The sequence below is a fragment of the Mercenaria mercenaria genome, chromosome 1 (genome assembly GCF_021730395.1).
Source record: "Mercenaria mercenaria strain notata chromosome 1, MADL_Memer_1, whole genome shotgun sequence".
Classification (NCBI taxonomy): Eukaryota; Metazoa; Mollusca; class Bivalvia; order Venerida; family Veneridae; genus Mercenaria; species Mercenaria mercenaria.
Window position 1 is genome coordinate 88,782,821 of NC_069361.1, and position 20,008 is coordinate 88,802,828.

General features: G+C 34.9%; 1 protein-coding gene across 1 annotated transcript in view; it reads right to left on the reverse strand.

Annotated features, from left to right (window-relative positions):
• Positions 1-1,652: 1,652 nt before the first annotated feature.
• The window catches only part of LOC123531232 (sorbitol dehydrogenase-like), a 30,154-nt gene continuing 11,798 nt past the window's right edge, over positions 1,653-20,008 (reverse strand). Inside the window, exons 2-9 of the mRNA XM_053516655.1 lie at positions 14,383-14,416; positions 12,784-12,951; positions 11,863-12,022; positions 5,004-5,122; positions 4,042-4,107; positions 3,448-3,623; positions 2,800-2,953; positions 1,653-2,143 (exon numbers count right to left, since the gene is read on the reverse strand). Of these exons, the coding sequence (XP_053372630.1) occupies positions 2,022-2,143; positions 2,800-2,953; positions 3,448-3,623; positions 4,042-4,107; positions 5,004-5,122; positions 11,863-12,022; positions 12,784-12,951; positions 14,383-14,416 (999 nt within the window). The 3' untranslated portion in view covers positions 1,653-2,021. The remainder of the gene's footprint in view (positions 2,144-2,799; positions 2,954-3,447; positions 3,624-4,041; positions 4,108-5,003; positions 5,123-11,862; positions 12,023-12,783; positions 12,952-14,382; positions 14,417-20,008) is intronic.

Consider the following 20,008-nt stretch of genomic DNA (forward strand, 5'->3'; position numbering starts at 1 on the left):
GGCGGGGCCTCTTTTTACCCAAGGATAATAATTTGAACAATTTTGGTATAGGACAACTAGGTTATACTGCAAAATATCTAAGCTCTGGGCCTTATGGTTTCAGAGAAGAAGATTTTTAAAGTTTTTCCTGTATAATTCTATATTTTCTACAAAATATTCAAAGTGCGCAGTAAGCAGTAGGCAGTAAGCAGTAAGCAGTAGGCAGTAGGCAGTAAGCAGTAGGCAATAAGCGGTAGGCAGTAGGCAGGACGCTGTCGTTTATGGAATTCCATACGGAACAGATCAACAAATATAACTTTTCTTGTAATCGCTAGTCATTTTAACTTAGAAAAAGATGCTAATCATAAAGCTCTCCAAAAAATATACATACAGAAATATACAAAATCAACTCCTTTGAAGGTTCATACATAGCGTTGTAAAAAACATTCCCCGTGTTTCATAAAAACAATAAAAAATTGGTATCTGTTAAACAAGTTTGAGAAAAAAAATTCATCATATTCACCCAATTTATCCATTACAGATCGAGAGGTATTATTTCTCGATTAATAGTCAAAAACAGTTTCACGTTTGTAATTTATAGATCTAAAAAATTTGTTACCATTTTATTTAAAATAGTCCAGTTGAACTTCAGCAGAACTTCGAAACTGTGAGTGTACGGCGTTTCAGATGTCAAACTGGAGTCATTGAATGAATATGTTTTTTTAAGTTTAAACACGAAGAAAGGCAGTGATAAACTTTAAAGTTATAAATCTAAAAATAGTCAGAAAATAATCTCCCTTTTTGTGCCATTTTTTTTTAATTTAAGACAAAACTTTGGCCCAGCGAAATGACATTAATGTAGATAAATACAGTTATATTATAACAAGAAGTGGAATCATTCCGCGGGTGAGAAAAAAATCTCGTGAATAAATATAAATGTACAGCCATTTATTTTAACATACCCGGCTAGATTATAAGTTCTCATTTATTTAAATTAGATACAGTGATCAGCGGTTGAATAGGAAGTGCAAGACTCATCTCTTTCTGAATGAATGCTTGGAGGTCAGGCCATCAGATTTCAGTAGGTCAAAGGTCAAGGATAATGTAAGCGTATTCCGATCAGTCTGAGGTTTTGACCCAGGGCTTTCCGCTTCATAAGATCAGATCCTGTTGCTTTTTACGGATAGCAGATTAAAGGCCAATGTCACTGAAATGGATTGTGTAAACGTAAACATTTTGCCGTAATTCGATATGTGGTTATTTATTTATTTATTTATTTATTTAAAAGTAACTCGGTGGTCAAGATGACTTGCGACCAAAGGCGCTCCTTAGGCCACATACACTTAAAACATTTGTTAAAGCCCTGCTCCCGTCCTACCTTTAAACCTTGAATTGTCACTGAAAAAGCATGAAAATCCTGACTATGTACAGTGACGCCTGTTAAAATAGTCTATTTTATATAAAATTCTATATGAAATATCTGTGGTTTTGCGTGCTAAAGTGTGGCACGTGGCCGTTAACTGTTACCTATTGTAATCATGGGTTGCATACACACAAAGGAATTTGAATAGCCGCAGAGCAGGGCTTTAATGACCTTACAAATAAGAATAAGCTTAATTATTTTGTAACTCCTGACGTGAAACACATTCTTTGGATAAACAAGACAAAAGCCGAAGGTTTAAATACTAGTTTATATTGTTTCAAGCGAGTGAATATACAATACAAAAGCAATATTTCGTGTTAAAGTAGACAAATTACAATGTTTCAGTGCAGGCCATTTCAGTGCAAGTCAAATCTGAGAAAAAAATAATAAAATTGTATATACACATGTACTTTTATGACGAAGTCTTTCTCGTTCGCGGCCTTCAACACAAAACACCATTTCTAACATACACCATACACATACACACCATTGTTTTCAAATTGAACATACATTTAATTGATATCTGAAGCTTCAGAAACCTTACTTTATCTAAAATATAATAAAGTAAGGAAAAGACTCTTTGTTGTTATGTGCTGAGGATGCCCAGGGATATATACATTTAGTCCTTGCTGCATCTGACCATGACCTTTCCACCTTTACGTAAATGTGCTCTTTTAAAAGCTTCAGCGACGTTTTCTAACTCATATCTATGAGTGACGAGAGGCTTGACGTCAATACGACCTGAAAAGAAACTACAGGTATTTATTTGATACGAGTTATTAAGAAATGTTAATCTATGTTTTGTGGTTGTAATATCTACAGTCACACATATGATTTTGAGTAAAATTGTGTAATGATCGATAGTAGATCTAATGTCCACTTATTTTGTTAATATGAGTCTCATTTTCTGTTATTAACTTTTACCCTGCTATATTTCTAAAATGATCTGGTACATCATTCACTTTGGGTAGTACCATTTATTATTCAAAGGGGCTTTCACTGAAAATCTACTGACTGAATAGCGAACTTGGTATGTACTGGTCGCAAAGGCTAAAGGTTAATAAAAATTACTTTACAATAACTTGAATAAGCGAGAGTCCAAAATGATATTCTCAATCATGGTAATTGCACTCTTAGATCGGCTTAAATGTTCATATATTTTATAAATGCATAAATATTGCAACTGATTCATGCAATTAGAGTCATTTACCTGTATCAATAGAACTCAATAAAATCTATAAGATTCTTTGGAAGCACACGAGCAAGCAAACTATTATCACCGAGTCTGTTCCTGGTAGGTAATGAAATGTGCAACCCTTAGCGTCCCAAACACGGATGTATTCAATCAACTCCGTAATTTTAAAGGACCATAAAGTATATAAAAACACTAAGTTTACCAGATGCTACTAAGTCTGCCGCTAGCGGAGTACAGTAGAGGTTTGATCTAACTCCTGTTATATCTACTTCTCTAAATGACGCATCAGTGAGTGGTACGGTAACTTTCGCGTCCCCGAGGCCAACCTGTGTCATACAACCACCAGATCGTGTTGCCTACAGGACATATCAACGGCAAAGAATTAGATTGAATAAAGGTGTATTTTGAATAATCAACCATGTAGTTCTGTAAAATGTACCCGCATGTCTGATAGATTTGTTTCATAAAAACTATCTAATGCGAAATGATATCTTAAGATATTTTATATACAATGTAAAAGTAAAATGAGATGTGTAATTAGAAATCTACTTAAAATTCAATATAAATACTAAAGATGCTCAGTTGCAGCGGGCTTTGATAACTATATATAATGGGATCGCTAACCTGCCCCACTGAGACACAAACAGGAAAGTGTTGAAAGGTTGAACAGCAAACATGTGGTGTTTCTCAAAAACGAAATCAAACCGATTTTAGTGAATACTGTTGGAACTTTGCCATGGCCTAGACACTTTACTAAGTCTAAACACAGCATCCTCATAAAAGTCTGACTGTGATACAATATCCCTTGTCACGATATTAGTTGGGAACAAACTCATGTTTTACAACTTACATAAATGGCTGCACACATGGCACTTTGAGCTCCACTGCACTCTATTGCCATGTTAGGCTTCTCGCCAAAACATTCTTCAACCGATTTTGCAACATCACGTGGTTCCTTTGACGTCACATTCAGGACGTAATCCGCTCCCAGCTGTTTTGCCAGTTTAATTCGAGTTTCGTTCACTTCTGTTTATAGCGATAATTCAAAAAGGGATAAAAACACGAGTTAATTTACCAAATATTGTTACGCTCTCTCTAAAGAAAAAGTACAAAATGTATATAGTAGTCGCTTTGTCAATCCGTCACGTCTGTTCTTCCTTTGTACGGTGTATTACTCCGTAAGTACCGCATATATTTTAATGTATTTTGAAATGTGTATAGATATATATAAGAGATACGTATTGCCAGAAAGATAACCATATGGGTATCCGTGGCAAGGTGGTTAAGGTAAACTTCAAATCACTTGACCCTCACCACTGCGGGTTCGAACCTTCGCTTGTGTAGAACTCTCATGTAAAATATTTCTCTTTTCTAATCGCCTACTTGTACTAATCATGCGCAAGTTAAGGTGACAACAAAATATTGAAAGAAAATACACAAAAACCTGTCATGCAAACACTTGAAGCACCAAACACCTTAGCGCTCATCATGGCCAGTAAACCTATAGGTCCTGAAATAGCAAATTTTAATTTTATTTCCAGTTTTCCATGGTGATTTATTGGAAATATAATTCCTTTGTTTTACCTGAATTAAACTGACAACTACAACAATTGTACTTAAAATTCCATAATAAGGCTTTTAATTTTATGTTAAAACCGATGTAACAACTGTGGGAAACTTGGTTAGAAAAAAACACGCTAATTCAAGGATCCACACGAACTCAGTCAGAGCCAGTGAGGTTATAAAAAACAACTGGTTCAGTTATATGTTTTACAATATCAATCAAATATCAAACCAATGACAAATATCTGAAATAACATAGCTGAATATGGAGAATGACAAGAAATGAATATGTACCGCAAAAAATATGGCACATTTCAAACGAAGCCGTTATTTATCGAACGCCGCAGTTGTCTTATGTCGGGACATTTCATGTTACCATGTCAGAGCGGATGTTAACTTGTCAAAACAGTGTATTACTATGTTCAAAAACTATGTTATCATGTCAATAAATTAACATAAGAATATACTGTTTCGAGACAAATTAACACCACACTTTGACATAATCACGTAGTTTTTAACATAGTTAAGACATTGCTTTGAAAAGTTAACATCACGATCTGACATAATAACATGAAATGTCCTGACATAAGACAGCTGCAGTGTTCCATAGTTCTGGCCCTAATGGTAAAACCATTCTTTTTCAAATTAATTGTCATTTCGCTACCAATTATCTAGTGAAAATAATTTATATATATATATTTTATCCTGTTTTAAAATGCGTTATCAACACGTCTCAACTTAACACAATTCAGTGTAACTTATCCGTATCATTTAATATCTAGGAAACGTAAATTTGATAAAGGTAAAGAGTTTTGCAATACTAAAATACTGCCATATACGCACCTGCCCCAGTGATCAGAACTTTGCTGTTTGCACTTACACCAGCACGGCGGCATGCATGTAGGGCGACAGCTAGAGGCTCCAACATGGCACCTTCCTCTGTACTGACATGGCTTGGGAATCTGAGACAATGTTTTATTTGTTATTTTTTCCACTGGTCTGATATCAGTTTATAGAATATGTATTGTGCACATTATCATTAATAAAATGTATTTTATTGTAAAACACAATCACATTATTAAAGATGATAAAGATAAAAAGTCGCATTGATTCGTTGGCGGAGCCAAATCATGTATTGACCTCAAGAAGTGACGTCATTACATTAAGACTTCTGACCTGTTTCGTCGGGCTCTTAATTAAAGGTGTTTTCCTTGTTGCTCTGTCTTCTGCAAAGGCATTGAGTACATGTGTTTTACGTTCTTAAGGACTGTTTTTTATATAAATGTGCAAGAGCGTTTTTGTGTTTTATATAACATGCCCTCTGTTGACATCGCGTATGTCAGGGTTTCACCTGGCTGAGATAACCTTTAATTACACTGTCCAGTGACTCTGGAATATGATGGGGGTAAGAGTGAGGTTAAGTGCCCCCTAAACCGGTTTAAGCTCCCCAGTTGTGGTTTTGCAACTGACCGTTCCAAGGCGGTGCCCGACTGTGTTCCTTTGTTCGTTTGTTTTGTGCGAGAGTGTTGGTCATGTGTGCGTCCGCGTGCTGGGTGGCTGTGTGTGTGTTTTCTGTGCCCCCCCCCCCACCACCTCCCCCGCATGAGTGGTGGGGGCATATAGATTTGCTCTTGTCCGTCCGTCCGTCCGTCCGTACTTCCGAGAATGTTATGTCGCGCCTAGCTCCAAAAGTATTTGACGTAGAGTCACAAAACATTACAGGAATGTTGGTCAGCATGTGTAGTTGTGCACCTGGGGTTTCGCGCCCGGATTCATTCAGTCGTGTAGGAGTTATGGCCCCTGACTTAGTAAAAAATTGGTCATTTTAATGTTGTGTCGCGCGTAGCTCCAAAAGTATTTGACCTAGTGTCACCAAAGTTTAACAGGAATGTTGGTCAGCATGTGCAGTTGTGCACCTGGGGTTTCGCGTCCGGATTTATTCAGTCTTGTAGGAGATATGGCCCCTGACTTAGTTAAAAATTGGTCATTTTAATGTTGTGTCCCGCGTAGCTCCAAAAGTATTTGACCTAGAGTCACCAATGTTTAAAGGAATGTTGGTCAGCATGTGCAGTTGTGCACCTGGGGTTTCGCGTCCGGATTTATTCAGTCTTGTAGGAGTTATGGCCCCTGACTTAGTTAAAAATTGGTCATTTTAATGTTGTGTCCCGCGTAGCTCCAAAAGTTAAAAATTGGTCATTTTAATGTTGTGTCCCGCGTAGCTCCAAAAGTATTTGACCTAGAGTCACCAATGTTTAAAGGAATGTTGGTCAGCATGTGCAGTTGTGCACCTGGGGTTTCGCGTCCGGATTCATTCAGTATTGTAGGAGTTATGGCCCCTGACCTAAGAAAAAATTGTCATTTTAATGTTTTGTCGCGCGTAGCTCCGAAAATATTTTACCTACAGTCACTATTTCACTACACAAGACCAGTCTTCTTGTCCAGACTTACTCAAAAAAAAATTTGTGAAACATGTATGTTAAAATATACTTGACCTAGAATCATAAAACATTAGAGGATTGTTTTATAGCCTATGAAGTGTTCTCTTTAGAATTTCACTCAGCTAGGCCAGAGTTATGGCCAATTAAGTGAAAAATACACATAAGGTTCTTAAAAGTTTGTGTTGCAAACATCTTAAAAATTGTTTAACCTGAGTCATTAAACCATGTTAAAGTGGCAGGAGTGGGGGCACCTGTGTCCTATGGACACATATCTAGTTTTAACATGGCTTTCCCTGTTATCAGGGGCGTGCCTGCCCATACGCCTATACGCCCGTGCGTATAAATAAAAATATTAATTCATTTTGTTGGATTTAACGTCGCACCGACACATGATAGGTCATATGGCGACTTTCCAGCTTTAATGGTGGAAGAAGACCCCAGGTGCCCCTCCGGGTAGAACCACCGACCTTCCGTAAGCCAGCTGGATGTCTTCCTCACAGGAAGAATTCAACGTCCCGAGTGAGGCTCGAACCCACATCGATGAGGGGCAAGTGATTTGAAGTCAGCGACCTTAACCACTCGGCCACGGAGGCCCCTATAAATAGAATTAAAGGCTTGAAAAAATGAAATGATTTTAAGGCGAAAACGGAAATCTTTACACCACTGACGAAATAAAACATTCTTAAACAATTTTGAGATTTGATCTTCAACAGCCGCTTTCTTTTCTAACTGTATATGTAAAGTGTGTACGTTGTTGCTCCTCCTCCCCAACCCCCTTGCATGTTATCACTGTTTATATGCTGCATCCAAATGATGTAATGATGTTTGTAAACAAGTTTTGAACAGAACAGAACAGAACAGAACATCTCGTTTATTCTCTCAATACATGTACACACATGCAAATATGAGGAATTTACAATAGACAATATGATCTATTACGAGGCTACCATATATAAACACATCAAAGTGCAGTATATCAGTTATAAACAATTGATATTAAACACATGATATATGCACAATTCATATTGATAGAAATAATAATCTGTAAATATGGAGAAAAGATTACATTCTAATTTCTAGCAATTCGTAGGATAACCTTTACAAACTTACAAAGCTTCAAAAATTCTGATTTGTTGCTAGTACACATTAATTTTTCTAATTTAAACATATTCGGACGTCGATAAAAATATGGTTTGATAAATTGTCTTCTGGCATCGGAGAACTGTTCGCATTCGAATAAATAATGAAATTCATCCCCAATTCTGTTTCTACATGAGTTACAAGTTCTTTCATTTATTGGTATTCTTGACCAGTTTCCCGTTTCAATAGGTAAGCGGTGATTCCTTGTTCTAAATTTAATTAAATTATATAATAGAGAGGGTTGTAGTTTGGATAAATAAGGTTCAATACCAAAAGATTTCTTAAATACTCTGTAGAATGTGCTATTGTTTGAATTTTCAACTAAAAAATACCAATTATTTAAGAATAAATCCTGTAGTTTTTGTTTAACGGTCATCTTTAACCATTTTGCATTCGGAAAATTTTGATCTGTCCATATATTATCAAGGCCGCATTTAATCAAAATAGATCGAACATTGTATAACCATGGGTACTTTATTTAAGCATTTCAATAGGTATGGTTTCTGTTGATTGTAAAATATTTTTATGAACTGCAGTTGATAATTTGTTTGGGGTGTCTCCACCTTCAGTTACACAGAGCCTTGACCAAAACGAAATTATTTTTTCTTCTATATCTATTGACAATGGCATACATCCCGTTTCACCAAAAACAAAATAATTAGGAGTAGACCTTTTTAATTTTACTACATATTTTAAAAATTTTAATTGTACACGCTCTATTAAATCTAGTTTACCAAAACCCCATATTTCAGCTCCATAAAGTAAAATATGTCTGATAGTTCTGTTAAAGAGATCTATTTGTAAATCTATTGGAAGGTTAAGACGATTGGAATTTTTAATAAGACTATACATAGCCCTAGTTGCTTGGTTTGAAATATGTTTTTTACAACTAAGAAAAGAGCCACTTCTATTAAAATACAGACGAAGATATTTATATTCATTCACGACCTCTAGGGTTTCATTTTTAAAAGTAAAATTATATATAGGTTGTCTGCCTTTAGCAAAAACAACAATTTTCGTTTTTGAGGTGTTTACCTTAAGTTCCCAAGTATCACAGTATTGTTCGTAAGTATTTAAAGCTTCCTGTAAGTCATTCGCTGTTTCTGCCAATATTACTGTATCATCAGCGTAAAGTAAAATAAAGATTTTTAAGAGATTAAAGAGTTCATTTGTATTTTGTTCATTTTGAATTGTTATTCCTCGTACATTACTATTATTTTGAGTCCTTTAGATCGTTTAAAAATAGTGAAAAAAGCAAAGGTGATAAATTTTCCCCTTGACGAACTCCAATATTACAGGAGAAAAAGTTAGAAAATTTTGAATTTACTCAAACACAGGATTTTATATCATTATACATGTTTCTGATGACTTGGAGACACTTTCCGTTGATTTTGGTATTCATTAATTTTTCCAATAAACCATTTCTCCAGACCGTGTCGAAAGCCTGTTTTAAGTCAATAAATGAGCAGAATAATTTTCTCTTGTTATTATTTAGATATTGAATAATGTGGTGTAAGACGAATAAATTGTCTGCTGTTGAGAAACCTTTTCTAAAACCCGCTTGTATATTGTTTAAAATGTTATTAGATTCAACATAGTCAGTTATTCTTTTATTTAAAATACTGGTAAAAACTTTCCCTAGACAGCTTAACAATGTTATAGGCCTATAATTTTCAGGTTTTGTTATGTCGCCCTTATTTTTATATATTAGGTTGATAATACCTATTGTCCAAAGTTCTGGGATTACTCCAGTTTCATAAATTAGATTAAAGAGTATATATAACATATATATTTTTCATCAATGGTAAAGATGCTTTTATTTGTTCATTTACAATTTTATCATAACCACTTGCTTTGTTATTTTTTAAAGTTTTTATTGCTGCCATTATTTCATTTTCAGTAATGGGAACATTTATTTCTTCGTTTATTTCATTTTAAACATTACTATAATATTATAATAATTATTATTATTATTATTATTATTATTATTATCATCAGTACCATTATTTTCATCATCGCTGTTATTTCCTTTTTTGAAGAAATTATAAAGATCTGACAAGTCAGCTTCACTTTTCTGTGTTGGATTTCCATTTAGGATTTTCCAGTATTTTCGTGGGTCTTTACTTTTAACATCCCGTAATTTCATTTATACTTGCATGAACGTTTGTCTTTATTATAAAATTGGTTTAATGTATGTTTGTAAATTTTAGCGTTTCGTTTTAGAATCTCCTTTGTTTCGTTATTCTTTCTTAATCTATAAAGATACTTTGCCGTGTGAAAGTTTTTTCTAGCCTTCTTGCACTTTGGTCCAAACCAAGAAGTTTTATTAGAATTACTCGTGTATGATTTTTTTTTTACCTTTGTATATCCAAAAGTTTCGCTAGATGTATTTAAAAACAGTGATGATATGTCACTGACTATTTCGCCTACATTCTCTTTGGTAAAGTTCATATTTAGTGTAAGATTATCAAGTGTTTCATTTATATTTTGCAGTTTTTGTACATCAATTTTATCTACAAATTCGTTTGCTTTAGTTCTATCCCATAGTTTAACAGACAATTGTTCCTCATCATGTTCGTAGTTGCTTTTACTTATGTTAAATGTTAAGTTTAGTTCAACTGGGTTATGAACATCTGATAACAATGGGCAGTGAAATAACATGATGTTTTTATTGAATTATCTGTTAGCTTGTCATGTGATGTGTTATGTCGGATATTTGTCCTTGATTGTTTAGAATATGTATGACATATCGAAGCATAACTGTTTGTCACACAGGAAGGCAAGATTTTCATCGGTCATTGATTGAATAAATTTTTTATACCAGCTCCTCTTCCCTGACCAACCGTTGGAGGAAGAGATACTTATTGCCAGAATAATTTGTATTTTTGATGTATTTAAATATGATACAAACTAATGCGAGCAATATTTGATTTTCATCTTTCATTGATTGAATAAATTTTTTATACCAGCTCCTCTTCCCTGACCAACCGTTGGAGGAAGAGATACTTATTGCCAGAATAATTTGTATTTTTGATGTATTTAAATATGATACATAAGCACAGATAGTGCATGACTCAATCTGCATTTTAATATTGCTATAAGTTGTTTTGTGACAGCACACAAAATTACATATCCAGTTGCCTTCGACAGGCCATCACAGGGGACATATGTGTTTTTTACATACATTTCTAGTTTCATATAGAATTATATAAGTTGAATACGATGATAAAAAGGTAGTCTTTGTCGAGCATTTTAACAAGTCTGATAAGTACACTGCTGAAAGACACAAATAAAAAGTATCCTTTTTCTGCTGCAACATCGAAAATTCTTCTTCCCTTACCTACTGTAGACAACATTTATTCGTCGTTTATTTCTATTTTTATTATTTCACCAATGACTAGTGTTTTTAATTAGTGTTCATGTTGGAAAATTTATAGCATCAAAATAGAAAATAATGTGTTCAGAAAACTGAAAATACCAGTCTGTCAGAAATATTCGTCAATTTTAATTTGTGAAGATTTTATAACAGTCCGTTGAAAATTGCATTCTACCTTTAATAATTAAACGAGTTATGTAGAGTATTAAATCTGAGGCTTTTTATCATCATTATTCAACGCGTTTACTAAATTCATTGTAGAAAGACAAAGATGATGTAATATTTCAGTTATGTAGCGGCGGGCAGTTAACCTAAGGAGTGTTCCTGGATTAACTGCCAACTTTCCCACATGAAACAGAGGTGGAAGATGAATAATTTCAGACACGATGTCCTTTACTAAATCGTCACGAAGAACAGCTCTATCATGCTGATAAATGGCAGCTGCGGGCATTCACGCAAACTGTATCGAGGTAATTATATTTCTAGAAATCTTTCGACTATTGAGATAATCTTTTCAGAAAACTTCGTTTTATCAAGGTATTTTTCCAAGTATCGCAATCCCGTGGCAGAAATATGCCACCATTCACATATAAACATTTAATATGTGTCGGTGCAACGTTAAATCCAAAAAAAAAAAAAATACTTGCAAAACAATAGCATTCTCTCTGGAAAATAAAAGCAAGATTTTTGTCGTTTATTAAACTTTGTGGTAAGGTAGTATATAAAGTAGAAAAATCTCATTACTTACTGAAAACAATGTTCAGCATTTTGCACAAAAAGTCGTGTCATGTAACCCCACTGCTCGGGAAAACCGCATATAGTTGCACCTGTGCATAAGTTGTATCGCCCAGTCTTACAATCGGTACAGTGTCCACAGTTGAAAAGCGGGTCAAGTGCAACTTTGTCGCCTTGAAAGAATACAAACATGATTTCTTAAAACAATATCTCCATATAATTAAAAGCTATGGGGCACCCCATAATTCAAGTAATTTATATTCAGTACACGTGATTTAATCCAGTGAATAAATATCCGCTGCTCTTAACCACGCCATTTCTCAGCGACTACTGACCCTCAGCATATCCATGAACCTTGTCCACACTACTTCCTCTTAATTCGTATAAGGCTTTGCTACGAAGAACGATTTTTCTGAGAATTATGGTTTTGACTTAGACAAAAGGTTGACTTAGAGATTCTTTTTTGGACTTCATCAACAAAAATGCCTACTGAGTTTCAATAAAATTTCACGGGAGAAATTGAGTACATGTTTGGTATATCTTGCTTGCGTGTTGTTGACCAACCACATTGAAATTTAGAAAAATATGTTAGACTTCATGAAATGGGCTGTCCAAGAGAATCGAACACTGCTTGAATCAACTCCCTTTCGACATCTTAAATAACATTGCGACTATCGGAAGGGAATGTAAAGGAATTTACAGAATGATCTGTTAAAATTTAGGAAAGTGCATAATGCAAAACTTGTAACATGTCCCTTAGATTTTTCCGAATGATCTCTCGATTTCTTCCAACTTACTTTGTACATGTATGTGTTAGGCTTATTCAAGAGTTCTGAAGGAATTTCATTTAAATTTACATTCAATGTAAACCACAATGCAAGACACAAGAACTGCAATCAGATTTTGTCTTTGAGTCTACAGAATCAATATTTACCAATCTTCAGAGATGTTACACCTTGTCCAAGTTTAGAAACAACACCTGCTCCCTCGTGTCCGATGGCAAAGGGGGCTCCACCTTCGAGTACACCAGGGATTCCATCCCGTTCCCAAAAACTTAAATCCGAGCCGCATATACCAACGTTTTCTATACGGATCTGTACTTCTGAAAAAAAAGTGTTGTTTTTTCCACACTTGGTAAGATTTTTGTATGATGATTTTTTTTCATCAGGTCTGCACTTCATTATTACTCATTATTACTTCCAAATCAAATGTGAAAGATAGTCCACAACACGCCCAAAGGAAATAAAATGTACTGAATGTATTTATAACAACGTTTATTTTTTCATTATTTGACAAGAAAATCAACATTTACCCTGCTATATTTTTAAAATAGACTGGTCTATCTTTCAGTTTAGGCAGTGCAGGAATACTCAATGAAAATTTACTGACTGAATAGCGGACAGTGGTCCGTGCAGGCTGATCATGGTCTGCACTGTTCGCTATTCAGTCAGTAAATCTTCATTGAACACCCCTTCGAATCATAAATGGCACTGCCTAAATTGAAAGATAGACCCTGTGCAGACCAAGATCAGCATGCACGGACGTGCAGGCTGATCTTGGTCTGCACATGTCGCAAAAGCAAAATCACTTGCCGTCAGCAGGTTAAATGTTAAGTTTTGGGATATAGTCTTGGTCCCAGAAACTTAAAAACAAAGCGTCTAAGTGTAGTTTTGGCGACAAGTGTGTGCAGCAGAGTTAACTATCATCTGGCCAAATTTTTGAACGGTTCATGCAGACCAGGATATGAAAAATCTTTCAACTGGTTAATAAGAATAAGTTGTTGAAAGATGCAATTCTCTTCGTCTATTTGTAAATCTAGTGGATCGGGGAAATGATTAATACTTGTTCCCATTGTTTTCCAATTGAAACAATTCATGACGTTCCTACTTAGTTTTGAATATAAATGGGTACTTTAAACAAACTCTAGTGAACGAATTGCAACAATTTCGTCTTTTGACACTTCGTTTTTTTTATGAAATATTTTATTTAGCTGATATCTTTCAAGGGCGATATAACTATTATATCATTATTTGAAAAGTTATGTCTGTTCTATATCCTTTTGCTTATATAATAACATATTTGACAAATATGTGCATGTACATTAGAAAACAAGAAACAACAGTAAATACAGTTTATGAAGATGGTGCCATGTTGCATTAAGTTCATCATTTATACGAAAGAAATATATTAATTATACTCGTAAAGGTACTGTCAGAAATATACAAATATCAAAAAGACATAATAATTAAATTAAGTGCATTGTCAAAAATAACCACGTACATCGAGCCGCTTAGTTCAATAGGGAGAACGCTGATCTACGGATCGCGAGCTCGTGGGTTCGATCCCCTGGCAGGACGTATGTTCTCCGTCATGACTGATACAAGACATTGTATCTGAAATCATTCGTCCTTACTTCTTATTTATGTGGGGAAGTTGGCAGTTACTGGCGGAGAACAGGGAAGTAATTGTACTGTACAGATTCCAGGAAATTGTCCGCCGTTACATAACTAAAATAAACAAAAAATATACTTACGTCCTGCAGCAGGCTCTGGTATTTTTGTTTCTTGCTGAAAAAGATTTAAAAAAAAACAACATATAACAGAGATATATTCTCTTTTAATCAAAACCCATTTTCTTGCTGGTCAAATAAACATGTAGGTTAGAAGGGGCTTATTAGAGAGTTTGAGATTTCAACCTTCGCCTTCCCCTTCAACGTCTCTTGCGAAGTTAGCGCTTAAAGTTGAAGTTCGATTAAAATTCCTTGAGATTTCAAACTTTAGAATGAACCTTTCTTCTTTTAATCCGCCCATTTAATTTATCAGTAATTATAATCGTTTTTCTCGGGCATTTTGTTATCAATTGTCCGAAAGGGCAGGACTTTTACAAGAGGTTTTAAAAATGAAAATTAGATAAAAACATTTCAATTAATATTATCATCGCATGGATATTAGTGCGATTAGTATTTCATAGATTTTCTTAAAGGTTATTTTTACTTTGAATTGGTACTTTGTACCTCGAATTCCTTAAAAGACGCGTTGATAACATGAGCCAATATACACAATTTATGAATACATTTAACAAGCGATTTGAAACAAATGTAAGATACTCTCGTGATATCATACGTTTTGGCACCATGACACTCTGTATGACTCTGTATAATGCCAAACTCGCAGACAGCACAATATAATCGTGCGAAGTCACCAATTGTCTAGCGAAACAGTCAAGAAATGTTAGGTGGCGACGAAAATTGTCGCACAAAATAACGTATGGGTATAAACACGTATTTGTTTGAATACACTATTTTATAAGTAAAGCATGTACAGATCAATATTGGTTAGAGGGATACCATCTTTAAAGAGGGGATCACCCATTTCAGATGGGGGGGGGGGGGGGGGGGGGGGTCACACCGAGTTTCAAGACCGATTTTCTTTGTAAAATGTAAGAATCAAAGGGGGGATTGACCCACAATGCCCCTTTGCCAGGCCCTGGGTCCGTGCATGTAAAGAATGGAGTTTTCTCACTTATCGGACAGAAAAATCTCTATTTTTAGCAATGCTGGAAAATCTTATCTCACATGGGTTATCCCACACTCCTGTGACGGACTACTTCATGCACCGAATATACATATTTCTTATGTAAAATAATTAAAAATCAGGTACCTTTATCTTTTCTCTTCATTCCTTATAGTGTATTTCTCGATTCAAAATTCATTACTTTATGATAAGAACGTACCGTTACGCTACAAACGATAAAACTAAAGCGGAACTTTGTTATTGTGCGTCACTGAAATGTCACGACGTCACTTCTGCTTACGGACGCCAATTTCTCACTTATCGGACAGAAAAATCTCTATTTTTAGAAGTGCTGAAAAATCTTATCTCACATGGGTTATCCCACACTCCTGTGACGGACTACTTCATGCACTGAATATACATATTATTTATGTAAAATAATTAAAAATCAGGTACCTTTATCTTTTCTCTCCGTTCCTTATAGTGTATTTCCCGATTCAAAATTCATTACTTTATGATAAGAACGTACCGTTACGCTACAAACGATAAAACTAAAGCGGAGCTTTGTTATTGTGCGTCACTGAAATGTTACGACGTCATTTCTGCTTTCGGACGCCAATTTCCCGCGTTTTAAGTAGTTTCATATTTTTATGCTTGTTTTTATTGTTTCTGTTGTGGTAAGTGAGAAATAGAATCCATAATTGGTGTTCGGTGAAGATCGGAAATCCCAACCCTCGGGCGCACCGCTCAAGTCTTAAACTCGGCTCAGCCTCGTTTAAGACTTGAGCGGTGCGCCCTCGGGTTGGGATTTTCTGATCTTAACCGAAGACCAATGATGGATTCTCTATTTCCCGCATTTTAAGTAGTTTCATATTTTTATGCTTATTTTTATTGTTTCTGTTGTGGTAAGTGAGAAATAGAATCCATCACTGGTGTTCGGTGAAGATCGGAAATCCCAACCCTCGGGCGCACCGCTCAAGTCTTAAACTCGGCTCAGCCTCGTTTAAGACTTGAGCGGTGCGCCCTCGGGTTGGGATTTTCTGATCTTAACCGAAGACCAATGATGGATTCTCTATATCCCATACGGTTAACAGGAAACTTCTCGCATCATGATATCATAAATCTGAAATTGTCTGATCCTTCTGAAGAATTTTCCGTCTTACTAGAACCATTTTATGTTTATAAGTAAAATGCAATTGTCTTATTAAGTGTCAGACAGAAACGGATTGATTTTATTTGGAACTGAAAATAAAATGTTCCACCAAATGAAAATCGCGCGTTATTATTCATTTTTCAAGTAAAATGACTGTCATGCCATGTGCCTCCATCCAGATTTCAGTCTTTGATGCGGAGTATGTGGACAGAGTAGATGCAAAAAGACTGAAGTTTTGACTTTCGTGATATCACATCTCCGGACGTTCAAAACTTCCCTTCATATGACAAAAAGGCCCATCTGGTATAATCGATACTGCCTGGGGACACAAATATGCCGTAGAAGTTTAAGTTTGAACAAAATCTCAAAGTTTCTCAAAATCAGTTGATAACTTCATACTTCAAGGTTCAGTTCAATGTATCTAGTTAAAATCATTAGCCATACAAAACTTCATTATTCTCATACTTGTTGTTAGTGTTTTCCCATCAAATTTAGTCTAATTATACATATGGATAATCGAATAACTTAATAAGCAGAAATCCTGAAATTAAGCTTTTTATTTCACATAGTAATAAAGAGAAGTCTTAGGCCTACTTGATATTACATGGAAAACTTTGCTCCCCAGTGGTGTTTTTGCCACTGACCGTTCCAAGGCGGTGCCCCACTGTGTTCCTTTGTTTGTTCGTTTTGTCCTTATGTGTTGGCTTTGTGTGTGTGTGTGTGTAGGTGTGTTCCTTTGTTTGTTCGTTTTGTCTTAATGTGTTGGCTGCGTGCGCGCGCGTGTGTGTGTGTGTGTGTGTGTGTGTGTGGTGCACGCGTCTGTGTGCTGTGGGTTTCGTTTTGAGGAGGCTGCGTTTTTGGTGCGTGGCATTCCCTGTTTGATATTTGTCTTTTATTTTAGCAGCAACGTCTGATATAAATAAAATACACGCATATCGGTGACGTTTTAGCCCAAATATATGTGAGAAACGTTGAAGGGGAAGGCGAAGGTTGATATCTCAAACTCTCTAATGTTTCCGAAATTACTTTCTATATAAGAATAGCAGCGTATACCATCTTTTTATCAGCATTTCCAGTCGTTCACTTTTTGCGAGACGATCAAAAATACCCCAAAAGTAGGGTTAATAACCATGGTAATGTGACTGAAGCACGTGATAAAAAAGCAATTCTTGTGTATGTAACATCAGAAAACACCTACTTTCAGTTTCAGTTTATCCAGCAGTTGAAGTATACAAGCACAAAAGTTGCTGAAGGAAACTCCGCGCCAAACAAAGCAGTGTGCATACTACTGATAGAACAGGGGGTGATATAACGATACTGTTCCTGTCTTTGTTGTACAGACAGTCTGGTGGGGTTTCATGAATGTTGGAGAAAAAACATAGCATTTGTAGTGTGAGCAGGATCTTTATTGTTGTATTCAGTGACCTACTTATTGACCGGCTGATCATGACCCATATGTGAAATTGACCTCTAAGTTTCAGTATATGGAATGAAATGTATACACAAGGCTGTTCTTAAATTCAGACTTAGTAGTTGTTCATCAAAAATGACTGAGTTTCAGACTTAGCTCAGATGTTATTATGACCATTATTCTGATAAATGTCTAATCAAGAATGTGAGCTCTATATGATGTACAATGGATGAAATATAACAGAAATTATTTTATCCCGCCTAGACGCGTAAAACTCATAGTCAAGTTAAAAGGAAAACCCTATGTGGCTATTTAGATTTCTAATTGGCATAATTTAACATTGAACTATAATGTCTTACAAAAGTAAAATTAAGCACATAAAAAACATCACTGGGAAAATTAAAAATGCTTTATGAAAAATACTTGATTTGATATTTTTCTGTGTGTTTGCGAAAGGTACTATTTCAGTTTTTAAAGATTAAACTATAAAAACATTAAAAAGTTGATTATAGTAAATGTTTCTAAAATACACCTGGGATGACGATTAGTAACTCTAAAACGACTTCTAAAGAAATAGTATGTAAAATATCAAGATAAACTTTTTTATTATTTAATGTAATGTAATCATAAAACAGAACGGCTCTGACAATTCACACCTTCAAACATGTCTGGTTTTTGCCATTTTTATCATTAAACAATTTTGTATAAAAGGCCCTCTTTTGAAATTTTGTCCAAAGATAAAATAGGTATCAAATTGCTTATTTGCGTTGAGCGATTTACAACTGATTGGTTATTTGCGCGTAACATTTGCGCACCTACTGCCAATATTATTACGCAGATGCAACGCACTGAACAAAATATTTGGATATGCTTACTGGTAAGACAGCAATTCAATTCAATTCAGTTCAATAGTTTATTTACGTCTCATCATAATTGTGTATATCACAAAAATTATAGGTTATTAAGTTTGTATGTGGATATATGCACGAGTTCTGCAGCGCGACTTTAGGAGCGCAATATTATCTGTGAAAGAAGGAGTGCATATATCCACATACAAAGTTGATAACCTTTTTATTACATACCCACTATCAAATAATTAATCTATGTCTAAATAAATTCTCGTTCTGTAACGAAAGACATGAAAAATACGAAAAGAATTTCTCCGAAAATGTAATAAACAAATCAAACTGACGCGCATTAATATTTTCCGCGAAAATGACGTCAACTTGTTGTCGCAACGTGCGGGTAGGCGCCATAGACGTCACGCGATTCTTTCCATTACAACGTTAAGAAAACATTCCACGTCCGATATGAAAGCGTTCCACGTCAATATGGAAAAATATTGCACGATCGCGGTCCATTGAAACTCAATGGAAAATAATTTTAGGTATGTAATAATACATAATATGGTTAAAGAAAGTTTGCAACGCGTTTCGTATTATATACCTCTTCATGCAAACATACAATGTATACAAACATAATATGACATCATAACGTCAAAGTGTGACGTTACGTTTGGCGCACTATTTGAATTACATGTATATAATATATAGTCCAGAAAAACAGCAACAGAACTTCTAGATGTAAGAACAATATTAAAGTAAATAAGTACCATAAATTAATGTATTAAACTATTATAAAATTACTATTGTATGAAAAAGAAATCATAATGATATAATTTAACTGTGTAATTGAAAAATTGAAAAGAAATCAACGGTTAAATAGTCTACAACAGCAAGTCAGGATCAGTAAGATTCAATAATACTACTGATAAGGACTGCCATGAAAGCAAACAATATAAAAGTACCAGTAATAACTAAAATTCTTGTAACATATGTATGAAACAGCTTAAATAATTGTTTGGAGAAAATAATACAAGAATGTCAAAAGAGTTACTGTATATTATTCATAGTCTTTTAATTGAGGCCCTGTGGATATACAGTACCTAATTTATGCATCCAAAACGTTTCCTTCAACAGCCTATTTATCATTAACACAGTCAATAGGCATAAAACTAAAATCAGAAATACTATGGCCAGTACAACTGAAATGAATAGCTACATTAGCTGAAAAATCTGGATCA